Source organism: Takifugu rubripes, chromosome 2, assembly GCF_901000725.2.
Source record: "Takifugu rubripes chromosome 2, fTakRub1.2, whole genome shotgun sequence".
NCBI classification, from domain to species: Eukaryota; Metazoa; Chordata; class Actinopteri; order Tetraodontiformes; family Tetraodontidae; genus Takifugu; species Takifugu rubripes.
The window spans coordinates 6729260-6744579 of record NC_042286.1 but is presented as its reverse complement, the minus strand read 5'-3'; the positions used below and the strand labels follow the sequence as shown (position 1 = coordinate 6744579).

Here is a 15320-nt window from a genome sequence, read left to right as displayed (position 1 = left end):
ATTACATTATTATTTAAAGGTCTAATTAACATCTATTGGTGAGTCTGGATACCTTTTGGAATTAAAATGATTTTAAGTGATGGATTTGTGTGTAGTGTGTTGAGTTTAATGTATTTGATCCTAAAACAAATGGACTGAAATTCCATGATTGACAGCTCAGTACCTGTTTGCCTGGTAATAATGTAGCTTTAGATTAATCAAGATCCTGCCTGATGATCCACTCAGTGTTCAATGGTCAATGTGCCGACATGTCAGTATATAATAACATGTTCCATCATCCAGGTTTGAGCTTTTTAAAATGCTAGATTTGGCTTTTTGCCCGAGCACTGAGGGAATTTGAAAGAAGAATGAATTTTGCATTGAAATTCCATTGAAAAACGTTGCTTGAGGTGTCTGGACACGCTTGCATTCAAAGATCTCTTCTTTTCTAATGGAATACAAACCCGAGAAAAAGCCACTCCCTTGATCTTGAACACCCACAGAGACCATCTCAGGCAGGCAGAAGTAGGATGGAGAGAAGTGCAGACTGCAGGATGACGTTTTAGGTCACATCGCTGCCATTACTGTTTCCTTTAAGAGAGCGAGTCAGACGCGGACAGAGCGCAGTGAAGGGAGGGCACTGGAGGCGCTAACCAACCGACCGTCCCAACATTTCTCATCTGGATTTATTCAGGAGAAAATGACTCTTCAGCCCACAAGGTAAGCTGTGTTTGGTTCGGACGTCCGGGGACGGCTTTATTTTTTAAGAGGAAAATCAAAAAGGGTTGAAAAGTTATAAATTGGGATTGTTTGTTGATGTAAAACTGTACACAGCGCAACAAAATAGAACCAAGATAAACTCCAAAAGTTCTTTCTTCTTCTCAACTTTCCATGTCAGGTTTGGTGCTTTTGGATTTCTGCAAAATATGTTATTAATTTAGAAAATGTCAAACACATGGTCTCAGCGAGAACTCGGGTTACAGTTTTGTGGGCAGCCACTTTTCTTTTGTCGTTCCAGCAACAAAAGCAAAATGCTCTCTTACATTCAATCGAACAAATATTAAAAATCTACAGTTGAACTGCCAGTTCAGGAGGTCCTTCAGAAGGTTCTTGGCCAATGTGATTATAAAGATGTTATCCAACCACCTCAGATCTGGGAAACCAGCCTGCAACTGCTATTGTTATTGCTGATGATAAACACTCTGTGACTTGGTGGTGCACAAGTGGACGGAGACGCAGAAAGATCTCCACTTTCTAAGGTTTAAAACCAAGACCCTTCCCAGGTTTGCTCTGCTTTAAGACGTTGTGGAGGTGCTCAGAGCGCTGCAGCTCAGTTAGCGCAGTAATTGCACAGTAAGTCAATAAATGTCAGCAGCTGGAAAATAATGAAATTTGCAAGTTTGACTGATGACGTGCTTTTCATGTAGAACTTGTGGCTATAATAAATAAATTGTCCTTTTAAAGTATTTTGACTGGTATATGTAAGAAAAGTTTGAAATAGACGTTTACCTCATTGAGTTGCTGTTGTTTGAAGATCCCAAGGCTGTTTTTTTAAATCTATCTGCCTTGTGTCCCTCACAGCCTCCCCTACGTCAGCACCACGCCGCTGCATGGAGACCAGAACTACACCAATGGGACCGAGTGTCCAGAAACAGATGCCTGGAATTGGCTGTACACCAACCAGCCGGTGTACATCCTGATCATCACCGTCATGGGAGTCGTGCTAAACGTCTTTGTCCTGATGGTTTTCTGCCTGCACAAGAAGTCCTGCACCGTGGCCGAGATCTACCTGAGCAACCTGGCGGCCGCCGACCTGCTGCTGCTGTCCTGTCTGCCGTTCTGGGCTGTCAACATATGGAACGGCTTCGACTGGCCTTTCGGGCTCTTCCTGTGCAAAGCCGTCAACCTGGGCATCAAGATGAACGCATACAGCAGCATCTACATCCTCACTCTGGTCAGCATAGACCGCTATGTGGCCCTGGTGCACACCATGTCCTACGGCCAGATGCGGAGGCCCAAATACGCCAAGTTGGGCTGTCTGCTGATGTGGGGGCTTGGGTTCCTTCTGTGTATCCCCACGATCATCTACAGGACGGTGGAACACTTCCCTGAGTACGGCATACACGCCTGCTTCCTGGATTACCAAAACCGCGCCTTAGAGCTGTTCTGCGACACCCTCCTGGTGGTGTTCTGCTTCTTTGTTCCTATTTCCATCATCTCGTTCTGCACCTATAAGATCATTCGTGGGCTGAAGGTGAAGACCATAGAGAGGCTCAATGCTGAGAAAACGGAGAAGAGGGCCACGACTCTGGTGCTGGCGGTCCTGCTGGCCTTCCTCATCTGCTGGGTGCCGTTCCACTTCGTTACCACGCTGGACGTGCTGATGCGAGCCGAAGTCCTGAGCGGCTGTCACCTCAACAACGTCCTCGAAATCGCCAACCAAATCTTCACCTACCTGGCCTTCTTTAACAGCGTCCTCAACCCCATCCTCTACGTCATCGTTGGGAAGAATTTCCGGAAAAAGGTCCGGGAAGTCTTCAGCCAGTGGAGCAGCAAGAAGGCTGTCAACTCCGAGTCGACGCGATCCAATCTCTCCTCCACCGTGAAGACAGTGGCCTGAAATGTGAACCGCAGTTCTTCTCAGGCCACTTCATTATCTAAGGATAATGTAATAGTAGTGTGTCTTCTAAGGGGACCAAAGATCCTGGCTTATCTCAGCTTGTTCTGGCCTGAAAGGGAAAAAAAACAACATTTTGTTAAAGTAAACGTCATTAGCTGACGACCAAAAGGCAGGACCTTTCTGAATATTGACCTCCAGATTACATGTAAATACAGGTTTCACGCCGCTTCGCTCAGTTGTAAATAGTTGACTTGTAAATGAATGTCCAATAAAACTTGAGAGTTTTCCTGTTACGTTTTTGTGATGCGTTTAAATGAGCCCAACCTTTTTTCCGGCTTGCTTGACTCAGTTTCTGAGTCAGAACCAGTAGTCTGTCAGAGATTTTCCAGCAGTGACACGCAAACACACACACACACGTGCGCACACACACGTACACGCTTCTTTTTGTTGGCTGTGTGCTCTGGAGCTGTCGCAACACACCGCTGCTCTCCCCACGCTGCAGTGTTTAACGGGCCGGTGTTGATTCAGCGTGGGCTGCGGCCGCGGATACACCCTCAGTTTGTCTGCAGAATGAAGGCATGTTTGGCCAAACAGGAAACCTTCGTTGGGAGTCAGCCTTCGCCACCGTCGCTGGAGCTGGAAAATGCTGCGGAACAAAAACAGGCAGACGGAGCTGCAGGGTAGAATTACTGCCAAAAATACACCGATTGAACAACTTTCTTTAATGTCAGTCTGGAATATGGTGACAGGAAGACGGAAGGAGTGTGTCCAGGCTTGAACCAGTAGCTTGGTCGGGTCTGGGGACCAGTAAACTACAGTGTTGGAACACTGCTGAGAGGAGAAATATGAGCCTCAGTTGCCAAGAACAACCACAAGGGCCGGGCAATGAACCATCAGAACATGTATAGAACCACATGTTTAGACCCAACTTGAAGCTCCTGCACGGTTGATCTCCAGCATCTGTGATGCTTCAAGAGTGTGTCGGTTTCCACGGCGATGATTTTCTCTTTCCCACAAGGGTCTCTGCAGTGGTCTCACACCACAGCAGCATCCTTTTTCCCCCTCAGACATTGTTTGGATGGAACCAAAGCAACAAATTTCATTCTGTGGTTTTAAATGAAGATTCTGGCAAGATCCTCCTATTTGTTTTCTTAATGAGAAGATTGCTCGTGTAGCCACAATAGAATAAATTCTCTGTATTTTTAGGGGCTTTTTTTTTTTTTTTTTGGAGACAGACTTATTATAAAATGAAATAATAAAAACTCTACTACGACTAACAATTCTAACCATTTATTCAGGACCAGGACCAAGGTTAAAGGGTTAAAGGTTCCCTCCCATTCTACTGGATTTTGTTAAAAATCCACACAGGAATCCCAACAGCAGTCCAAGAAACTGTTGGCAGAGACAATAACACAAGAATTTTGAACTTGTGTTTATAACTCTTATTAGAGCGAACCCTTTTAACATGGGCATCTTGCACATTTCTGCATAATTTGTAACAAATTCCTCACAGCGAAACCGAGTTATTGTCTCCTCCTTGGTGACTTAAATGTTAGCGAGCAGTCAGGCAGCTGTTAGAAACACCTGAGCACATCTGGAAGTGAGAACCTTAACATAGAAGAAGGTGTGTTGAATTTCTACAGAACAGTTATTAAAAAAAAAAACTCATAATGCTCATAATTAGAAAAACTCGAGTAAAGTAAATAAATAAACAGCAGTCTACCTGTGCTCCAAGACCCTCCCACAGCTCCTGGTGTATGCTCTGATTTTCACAACGTTAGCATAGCTTTGGCACCTCTATGATGTAGGGAAGGGATTTCACTGTCACGTACAAGAGGTTTGAGCCCACCTGGGTAACAGTTACCTGCTGCTACAGTCTGTATGCTAACATTAGCCTCTGGCTTTGCCTGTAGCTGATCTGCAACACCCTCTATGTATTTCAGGTCAAGTATCTGCTGAAAGCCAAATGTTTGGGTGTCTGGCAGCGGTGCAGAGTGGGATGATGTAAGAATGATGATCCCCATTCTTGAGGATCATCATCACACAGTCACTCCTCCGATGAGCTGTTGCAGACAGCTCACTGTTTACATCAGCTTTTAAATGCTGCTCAAAAAGTGGTGGTTAAAAAAAACCCCACATACACCCTTGAAACTTTTAGCTTAAAGCTGTAAGCCAGCAGGGCGTGGCAAAAAAAGAGTCCTTACTGCAGAAAATTGTTTATTAACTACCATTCTATGCTTCTTTTACTGTATGATCCTCAACTTCCTGTATTCCGTCCTTTAAAATAAGCTAGGTGCTCTCAGATATAACTCACTTGACCTTTGACTCCATGTACTAGCAGGATTTTAGTTTGGTGGAGCTTTCCGATGTTCTCTTGCTTAGTTCCTACACACATAGTATGAGAATACTTCATACAGAAGTATTCTGTAGCTCCTCTAACGTTGGTTCTGACTCTGGGACTGTTCCTCAGAGAGTATTCAAGTTCGTCCCCGCTCTTACGTGGATGGATTTCCTCGCACAAAATATGATTCCTGTACGACAAGAAGCCAGAGAGCTGTAGGGAAAACGTCAATGCTTGTGTTGACCGTAAAACGGACGCGGAAACTCCGTTGTTTGCTTTTATAATAAAACGTCTCATGACATCAGATGAAAAGATATGTGGTCTGTGTGACCCTCTTTTGATGTTTACATGATTCACAACATTTACAGACGATTGCTCTGTTGAAGAATTACAGCTTATAACCCGTAGACAACCTTCTACATGAATGTGCACGATCTTTACGTAAGTCGCCGCCTCAAAAATGTTGTTTAGGTATAAAAGTTATTGGGTTGGTCTCACGTTAAGGATATTCCATCCGCTGATGAAAGTTGTTGACAGTTTTATCTGGTCAGCTCCACTTTGGTGCGTTGGCAGCTTCAGCTTATCTCTAAGACCCACACCCACACACACACCCACACACACCCCCCCCCCCCCCCCACACACACACACATAAAATTCTGACTCTCTGATAAACAAAATGATGCATTGAAGTTCTCGGCCGAGGGTGTGGAAGAATGCAAGTCTGTATACAAGAAGGCCGGGAGTAGATCTCTCCCCTCACTCTCTGTATATTCTTACCACAAGCTCAGTGTATACGCACACAGACACACACACACTCACACACACATGAGCTGGGTTCCAGATGCATCTTCTTGCCGCCACAGGAATCTTTCCCGGTGATCTTTGGTAAGAGCCTTTTAACTTCTCTACTCAGCGGTTTGTTTCTTTTGGTTTCACCTTTATGGATCTGACGCCTAGACGGTTGTTTCTGTATTTGTTGGAATCTGTTGCTGACTGGTTCTTGGAGTTCTGGCTCCCTTTCACCCTCTGGTCTCCTCATGTGCATGCGTAAACGTGCGCACGGTTCTTCCAGGTGAATTCTTGAACGCGCCCGTCCGTTCCTTTGTTTGCTCCGGTCTTGCATGCGTGAAAGGCTGCACGTTGTCGCTCGCGACTCTTCCAGATTCACCATTACAGCTTTTCCGTCACACCCTGTGCACGTGGGCGGGCATGTGTAAACAGAATCCGGTGCCGAACTTCAAAGACAGGTAAACGCAGGCTGCTGGCTTAAATTTCAGCTTCCGCATGAGTGAAACGCGCAGAAACCCGTGAGATGCAGGCATGAGGGTGAAAACGTGCACGCGGGAACTGTCTTTTTAAAACATTTTCAGTGTCCAGATGTTTAGTGATGAGTCACGTCTGGCTGTTCGCTTCTAGACATGGGGGTGGAGGAGTTTGCACCTCTGACCAGGCTGTGGCAGGAAAACATTTCCATCCCATCCAATTCCTCAGACCCTTCCCTCCATGAGGAGTGGGATCTGATCTATGCCATCATCCCCCCCTACATCTTCACCTTATGCCTGTTTGGGCTCCTCTTTAACGCCTTCGTGCTGCTGGTGTACCTGATCCACAAGGACCGACTGACCGTCGCCGAGATCTACCTGAGCAACCTGGCGCTGGCCGACTTTGTCCTGCTGTGCGGCCTCCCATTCTGGGCCATGAATATCCTGAACCAGTACAACTGGCCTTACGGGGAAGCCCTGTGCAAACTGGTCAACTCGGCCATCGTGGTCAACTTCTACACCAGCAGCTACACGCTGGTCATGATAAGTGTGGACCGCTACCTGGCGCTGGTGAAGACCATGGAAGCCGCGCGGCTGAGACGGACCCTCTACGCAAAGGTGATCTGCCTCCTGCTGTGGTTGTGGGGCCTCCTGCTGAGCACGCCCAACATGCTTCACAGAAAGGTCAAGTTCATCGAGGAGCTGAGGACGACGGCCTGCGTGCTGGACTACAGTCATGGAGACCCTTGGAAGCTGGCCCACCAGGTCCTGATAAACGTGGTGGGCTTCTTGGTGCCTTTTCTGGTCATTCTTTTCAGCAGCGTGAACATCCTCAGGTCTTTATCGGAGAGGAGAGAGAGCTCCGGCTTCCGTGACATCAACGACAGGAAGGCCACGATGCTGGTGTATGCCGTCACGCTGGTGTTCTTGCTGTGCTGGGGTCCGTTCCAGGTGGTCGTCTTCCTGGACATCCTCAGCGATGCGGAGGTCCTGGACGAGGCGAAGTGGTACCCCGCTCTGAACATCGCCGCCCAGGTTTCAGTCTACCTGGCCTTCCTGAACAGCGCCCTGAACCCGCTGCTGTATGTCTTCTCCGGGCAGTACTTTCAGAGGAAAGTGCGAGACATCTGCAGGAGGACCCGGCACAGCCGCAGAGGTTCGGACATGACGACCTTTCAGCGCTCCGTCGTGTCGACTTACATCAACAGAACGGAGCAAATAAAGACGGTGTTCATCCCCAATGAAATGGTGACCTGAGACTGTGTCATCATTGTATCCAGGAAATGAGACTCCTCACATTTAATGTGCAACAATTATGCTTTAATAAAGTTACGCAGCACTATTGGAGGATGTCGGACATTCGATTCCTGGAGAAAAGCTGATAATGGACGCAGATTTTAGGATTTCAGCTTCCATTAGGACACTCTGCTGATGTTTAATGTCCAAAAAAACACAGACGACAGCACCAAAAATCGTTCAAACTGTTTGTTTGGACTCGAGTCAGTGGAATTTTTTATTCATAATACTAGTTTAGAACGCCAGACTACTGAGTCCATCAAAAAATGCAGTTGTGAACTCTAAGGACCAAATTTATGCATTTTGATAACTGCAGAGATGTAAAAATAAACCTTTTCTGTGACCCGTATGTTCTGAAAAATACACATTGTCTGTGAAACTGAACATCTGCTTTATTTAAGTGTATTTACTTTATTTTTTTCAGCTCTCCCCAACGCAGGAAACTAGGGTTAAATGGCTTTTACGTTATTACAAAATCAGATGGTAGCTCTTAATGCAGCTTAAAAGATTCATGGAAAACTCTGCATAAAATATTTGGCTAAATATTCTTTTCACTGCTTAAGAACGTGCAGTTTAGCTTAAATGCATTTAGTTTTCTGGTGTAAGTCACTGATGTGTCTTTATTTTGTTGTGCTTGATGCTCTAATGTGAAATCTAGCAGCATTTTTTAATCAAAGGTGATTTTTGCCACAAAAAAGAACATTTTTGCCATTTAATGTCATTAAAAATACTCTATTTTGCAGAGCTGAGACCTGTTTAATCTCAGGCTTTTGCAGAAGAGACATATATGACAAATATGCTTCAGAAGATCCATAAACAGAGTTATATCAGTGTTTATCAAAATTTAATGCACACAAAATGAGGGCATTTTCTGAATATGATACATCTAACATCTACTTTTACCGCAGAGATGTTCAAAGAAAGTGACAAATGCAAAAAAAAAAAAAAAAAAGGGGGGGGAACTGTTTTGCTTGCATGCAAGAAGGTCTTCAGCCTGTCTGAACCTGACGTCGTTTTGTGGGCAGAGCTTCGACCCTGCAGGGCCCTTAAACTTTCACGCTCATTCATCACGAAGCTGCCGCCAGCTCACTTCCATCAGCGTGATGCTTTACAGCATTTCTCACTTTTCTTTCTGATCTCGTGACTTTAATAAGCCAAGTCTCTTGTTCTGCTGTTGCACTTCTGGGCCTCTGTAAATGATGGATTGCATCCATTCACACATGCAGCCAACTGTTTCCAGGTGATCTGTGAATGACTGAACGACACTGATGCCACCTCCAGCTGTGACACGCCGCCTGTGCGTGAAGAGCCTCGACTCAGGAGTGTTCGCTAATTTAGAAATGCATCTGTGAGAGAAAAGACTGACTTTTTGCATATTTGGCCTTCCTCCACGGCGCCCTGAGCCTGCGACTTGTCTGGAAACTTCCTCGGGGACGTCACTGAGAAGAGGCATCACAAATTTTCTTATATGGTCACACCAAAGCGATGTTGCACCCTGTAACGTCAACAGACCTGAGGTCAAGCACATGGAAGTGCTTGAGGGAGGATTCGCTGCTCTAAATTGTTGATTTTATGTTACTTGCGGTCCAACTTTCAAGGTTCTGAGACGGAAGCGATTTGTCAATAGGTTGCTGTAAAATTAGAAAATGACATAAATACAAAACAGTTAATTTTCTTTTTTCCTGTTTTCATCCATGTCAGTTCTTGTGTGTCATTGTTTTCTTTCTTAGTTAAGATTGTACACTGATTTAGCAAAGCTCCCCTTTTAGAACACTTCCTCTGTTAATTAGTGTTATTTATTCTCAGATGTTAATTTATTGCAGTTCATCCTCATCAGTCGTATTTGGAATGAAATATCTCTGAAAGAAATGGGGGAAAAATGACAGTATTTATAGTGTTTGATCTTTACGAACCAGCAGAACAGCTCTGCGGTTGCTTCAGGTAACTGACGTCCGTATGTTCCCAATCATGCCGCAAGAGGGCGGTAGAATCCTTCTTATAATGTTATTCCTGTTTTTTGTTTTAAATCTTGACCACATGACGCTCCCAGCGAGGCCAGTGGACCCGTTCCAGTGAAAATACCAAATGTGATGCTTTAAGTAACAATGTAAGTCTAAATTATATAGTAATGTTTTGTAAAAGACACCCTTCTCGAGGTGATAATATAGGTGACAGGCCTGACTTTGCTTTCCCCATAATTGAATGCCAATTGGACGTATGTATCTGTTTTACCTAATCTTTTATGTCATTATTAAAACATACCCATTGTCTTTCCAGTGCTACTATTTCTGCTGTTTGTTGTATGATGTTTTGACTCAAGGTCACCCTCAAGGTCACCCCCCCATCATCGGAGTCTACAGGGTTTAACCTGTGCTTCTGGATGCAGTTTGTCCCCAGTTGGCTCCCCCAGTGTCCAGAAAGTGAAGAATCCCCAGGCTGGAGACAGACGAGGAAAAGAGCCCAGCTGGCAAACATCTGGGGGCCACACATCTGTTATTGTTCCTGACCTGGCTCAGACTTCCCCATTGTGCCCACTATGTCACCGGAGGGGTGAAGGAAGCATGTTGAGGAACAGATGGTAGAAATGCTGCTCACCAAAAGTAAATATAATAGCTACCAAAAGGCTTGGTTTACTGATAAAAAAAAGAACGCCCTTTGTTTACATTTACTGTAACACAGAGCTCTGACTGTGGTTCTTACAGTTTCTTCCTCTTGTGGGCAACAATAATCAGACCTTAACCTGCATCTGTATTGACAAACCAACCATAAAAACAGTCGATGGAGCATCGAAATTAAAAGCTGCTGTGTCACCAGCACCGGTAGTTTGCTCTATCACGTATTTAATGGCACTCGGTTGTCAGGGGCAACAAGGGGGTTACTGCCGCTGCCTTTTCCCTTTTCCCATAGTCGACTGAATGAGCCTGATTCTTTTTTAATGTGGCCGCCTCAGAGAAAGCACCTTTTATGGACGAGACACTGTCAACAACAGCCACAACGTGAGTACGGCTTCACATTTATTTAGAGCGGGTTTGAGCTTCTGCTTCTGTTTAGATGCAAAGTTATAAACTTTTAGAGCTTCAGCTAAGTCCGCAAACCTCCCACCAAGAGCATTTTTTTCTTAGATTCTGTCACACCTTGCTTTTGCCCCTTTTTCAAAAAGGCACGGGCACATCATCGCCACGCCAATGGAAAACTTGTCCCTGGAAGAAAGCTTTTTCGAGTGCTACGTGGCTGACAACACATCCAGGAAGAGGGGATTTATGTTCTTCTACATATTCGTCATCGTCCTCACGGTCCCATCCAACGCCTTCGCCCTCCACGTGGCCTGGAAGCACATTAGGAAGAAGAACGAGCTTGGCGTGTACCTGTTCAACCTGGCGCTCAGCGACCTGAGCTTCGCCGCCGGCCTCTTGGTGTGGTTGGACTACCTGTGGAGCGGCGTGTGGGTGCACGGAGGCTTCGTCTGCATCTTCTCCATCAACATTCTCTTCACCAACTTTTACACCAGCGAGGCTCTGCTCTGCTGCATCGCCTTCGACCGCTACCTGGCAGTGGTTCATCCGTTCAAGTACATGGTCTGCAGGAAAATCACCACGGCAACAGCCGTCAGCGCTGCCATTTGGGTGGCGGTGGTCTGTTTCAACGCCACCACCATCACCTGGGACGACTCCTACCAAGAGGACGGCAGCCACTCGCTCTGCTTCGACATCGTCCTCCCCATGTCAGATCACCTGGCTCGGATCAGCTTGGCGCGCTTCTTCCTGGGCTTGATCGTCCCCGTTGTCCTGGTGATGTTTTCCACCTGGAGGATCTACAAGGCGGTGGGATCCAACCAGGCCACAGAGGAACAGGAACGCAAGCAGATCTTCAAGCTGCTGACAGTGGTCCTGCTATGCCTGTTGATCTGCTTCGGACCGACACACGTCATCATGCTCCTCCAGACACAAGTGGACGACTGCAGGAACGCAACATGGCTGCTTTATCTAAACAAGATCAGCGTCGCCATCTCCATCCTCAACCCTCTCGTGGACCCTTTCCTCTACTGCTTCATTACCAAATCGGGGAAAGCAAACATCAGTCAGCTCATTCTCTTCTGTAAAAAGAAAAGGACACGCAGAGTTAGCGTTGAGGTGTAGAACGTTAAGTTACACTGAGACACACGAGGCTCGGGTTTAGTCCAAAAGTCCATTTTTTTAGTATTACAGATGATGCCAGTACCTGGATTTTAGCTGGCTTCTGAAATGCAGTTCTAAGATAGCAAATTAGTTGGGTTTTTTGCACAAAAGGAGCCAAGCATTCAAAGATAAAACATTTCCATTCAATTTAAATACATAGAAATATGCTGACAGATCAGCATAAACATCAACTTTACAGAATTCAGAGGGAGTTGATTTGTCTCTCTGACCCACATCTCTGCTCTGCTATGCTTTTTTTTTTAAGAAATAAATGTGTTTCCATTCAAGACAGTTTGACATCATTAAACAAATGAAACAACCCTTTATTACAATGCTCACACATGCAGTTGCTTTTATCTTCGCCTTCAATTAAAATGCAAAGCAATAAACGGTCTGTTTACTTTGTATGTATGCCTGAACCTTTATCAGCTGTGAGCCACAAGGCATCTGTAGCGCATTCTGTTGACCAAAATGGGTCAAGAAATAAGGAAATAGAAATGTGAGGACATTCATCATAAAATGTGCTGTATATTGTAATTGGAGATTAAACTCATCTCACTGCTCACTCCTTATTTAACCTTCTCATTCCCACGTTGACCCCAGACTAATTTTCCATGTGGCCAGTTTAATCCTCCGAACTGATTTTCTTTTTCTAATTTGTTTGTTCAGATGTCTACATAGTAGTAATTAGGGAATGTGATGCCCAGAGTCAGCACGCTAACGTTAAATTAATGGTAGAGTTTATACCTGGAAGAAATGCAGTTAATACGATTGTTTCTAATAGAATTGCATATTTAGTGGTGAGTGTTTGCCACAGGAAAATGTTGCAAGGAAAATGAGCGTAATCCAAGACTCCTATTGGGCAGGTGTGGATAAGAGCAACAATACACTGAGTCGGGCATGAACGAGCCCTCTGACCATCTTGAAAGCTCTAAATGAGCTTTATTGTTTTTATTTGCTTGCAGGGTAATCCTGGGGGATCCCCACCACCACCTGTAATTAATTGTATTGTTTGAGAGTCACGTTTTCAATAGCAAAGGCTGTTTATTGCACTCATCCATGTGCGTCCTTGTCCTGTTTCATTCTTCGCTCCATCCATCCATTAAAAAACATGTCTCTCATAACAATGAAAGACCTGCGTCAGCAAAACCGGGGAGGGAGCCATAAAGCGCACGTGAACAGCCATCCTTTCACTTCCCACCTCCTGCTGTCCTTGATGAGGGAACTGAAGGCCTTTTAGAATAGAGAGGGCACACTTGAACTTGTTTAATGTTGCGTCACACCGTCGGCGCTTCTACCTGCAACGTGCTTTGGCCGATTTTCAGCTGCGGCACGTGTCTGCGAGTCTGCCGCCGCTGAGGCGTGATGAACGGCCGTGGCTGTAACAGCCTCGTAATCAAAGTCAAACCTTCAGTGGAAGATCCGTCGGTATTTGTCGAACCACAGTCAACGTACAGGGCTGTGGTCGCCATTGCTGGCTGTTGCTATGGGAATGAGTGATGTAGTATGATATACTGTGCCCGAGCTGCCGGGTTAATTTGAACCAAATAAGACAGGTGCTAAAAATATCTGTGTGTGTAGGAACATTACATAATGTGTGACGTGGAATAAGATTATTTTAGGGGGTACTTTTAATGGAATTACATTTACATTCAATCAGCTGCTCCTCCTACACTTTCACTGTTGCCTGTATGAATGAGCCATTTTGAATAAACCAAGGAAAATAAAGCCTTTCAGGTCATTGTTATCGTATATTTTTGTCCAAGGGCATCAATTAGCATTCAGCTCTTTATTAATATTTTAAAAGTGCACAGTGTGTGTTGTGTTTGTACTTGTTGCCCGAAACTTTATTGATCTGCAGAAGCCTTACAGTCATCGGCTCCTACTTCTGTCTCCTCTATGATTTCCTTGTCTCCTTCTCTGGCACCTCCCCTCCTCCTCTAACTGTGCAACAGTACCGGTGTGATCTGCTCCTCTTCACTCTACAGGCTCACACACGTATCGTACACTGGACTGCTTTGGAATGTCGTGTTCTTTCATCTCCTTTGCCTCGACCATCTCCGCTGCCTGGAGGATTTCTCCCTCTCCTGTGAGGGTGTTGACTGGGCTCCTCTGGGCTGTCTGACACTCCCTCCAATGTTTCCTCCTCTTCATCCTCCCTTGTCACATTTCGACCTTTCTCAAAGCAACAGCATCTCAGAATCATGAAATCAGTGATGGGAGGGTGAGAACTTTGCTGAAGAAGTATAAAGGATGAAGGTTCTTTTGTTGGAGTTAGATTTTTGTTACTGTAGCATTTTGTTGTGTATGATAATGGTTATGCTGTGTGTGCTGGATCATCCTCTGCATCACAGAGAAGTCCACCAAAACAGCAAACACCCAGCATCCAATCAGACAGCATCCCCAGAGATGACAGGAAGGCTTAGCAATAGAAGCTGTTTATGGAACTTGGAGTTAAAAAACATTAAGAAATATGATAACACCATCACGAGTGAGAAACAATAAGATTCCCACCCTTTAGAATCTCCTCCTCCTTTCATTGTAACAGGTCATTACAGGTAGTTTTTGGTTTGACCTCTGACCTTTTCACAGACCTTTGACCTTTCCACAGACGGAATAACTCATCAATCAATAGTTGTGTGAAATCTCACTTTATTTTTTATTCTTTACTCATGATATAGGGAGTTGGGCTGAGCATTACTTTCCCTGCATTCACTGATGACACCGTGCCGCTTAATGAACATACATCAGATCAGCATCCGCATTGGATGAGTAATTTCCATTTTTTTAATGAATAATGTATTTTTAAAAGTTTTCTGGCCATTTGTATGTTGATGTACTAGTAGGCCCTAAATACTCAATTCAAAATCTAAGTAGTCCTGTGGGGGACAGGGCTATCTTCGGGTCAGCAACCCCTGGCGCCCTTTCCACATTTGGAACACTTCAGAATAATTAGCAGTCTGTTGACAATAAGCACTATGCTCTATATATCTTTATCAGTGGAGTGGTCTGTTTTAGTATTTTATGGAGGAGGCGCAACATTCACTCTATTCCTAGCGTGACCCATAGGCTGGGGTAACTAATGGTAAAGGTCACTAGCAGGCTGATCAGTGTCACACATGATAGGATGCGTTTTTAATCCAGCCCAAAACCTCAAGGTAGTTTAATCTGATTTTATTTTGTATATTTGCTGGAGATGTGTTTGGTTACCTTCGTTTTAGCAAATTCCAAACTGGCCTTTCATGCTAAAATTATTGATTTATTAGAAATTTGAGATTGATTTAAAAATTAGTTATATTTTCGGTTTGTTCCTCAAGTCATATAAACTTTTCCCTTCGTGGTAGCAGTGATTAACACCCAGATAAGGATCTCACGCTAACACCTGTATGATCCAGCAGCTTCTTTATGTTTTCACTGTTGCAAGTGTGGCGTTGATTATCTTTCCGATTTTACCGGTGCTGCTCTGCTGCTTCCTGCCGAAGTGTCTAAAACATCTTGCACATGAGTCATCTTGTGAAAATAGGTGGGGTTTTTTTCATTTCAGATTAAATTAATTCATGATCCATCAGAAACAGCAAGATGACGGGAAACACTCATCAGAGGGCTGTTGAGGTCACTTCCACCTTGAAACACACACACACACACAC

The 15320-nt window shown here is 44.8% G+C and overlaps 2 protein-coding genes across 9 annotated transcripts; both read left to right on the top strand.

The window, feature by feature from the left end:
• The first annotated feature begins 540 nt into the window (after window positions 1-540).
• Window positions 541-2892, top strand: bdkrb2 (bradykinin receptor B2). The gene is made up of 2 exons (XM_003962739.3): window positions 541-699; window positions 1561-2892. The coding sequence occupies exons 1-2, from the start codon at window positions 680-682 to the stop codon at window positions 2597-2599; spliced, it is 1059 nt and encodes a 352-aa protein (XP_003962788.1). The 5' UTR covers window positions 541-679; the 3' UTR covers window positions 2600-2892.
• Window positions 2893-5589: 2697 nt separating this feature from the next.
• Window positions 5590-13325, top strand: bdkrb1 (bradykinin receptor B1). 8 transcript variants are annotated; one of them, XR_003887562.1, is made up of 3 exons: window positions 5591-9605; window positions 9819-10098; window positions 10201-10463. XR_003887562.1 is itself a non-coding variant. In XM_029832600.1 (3 exons), the coding sequence occupies exons 2-3, from the start codon at window positions 10463-10465 to the stop codon at window positions 11632-11634; spliced, it is 1008 nt and encodes a 335-aa protein (XP_029688460.1). In that variant the 5' UTR covers window positions 7467-9605; window positions 9819-10462; the 3' UTR covers window positions 11635-13325. The 8 variants fall into 8 exon arrangements, 5 of the variants coding, with proteins under 5 accessions (XP_011616811.1, XP_003962789.1, XP_011616801.1 ...); XM_029832600.1 differs by adding an exon at window positions 10659-13325 and having other exon boundaries at window positions 7467-9605; window positions 9819-10494; XM_011618509.2 differs by lacking the exons at window positions 9819-10098; window positions 10201-10463 and having other exon boundaries at window positions 5590-6012; window positions 6357-9777.
• Window positions 13326-15320: the final 1995 nt, after the last annotated feature.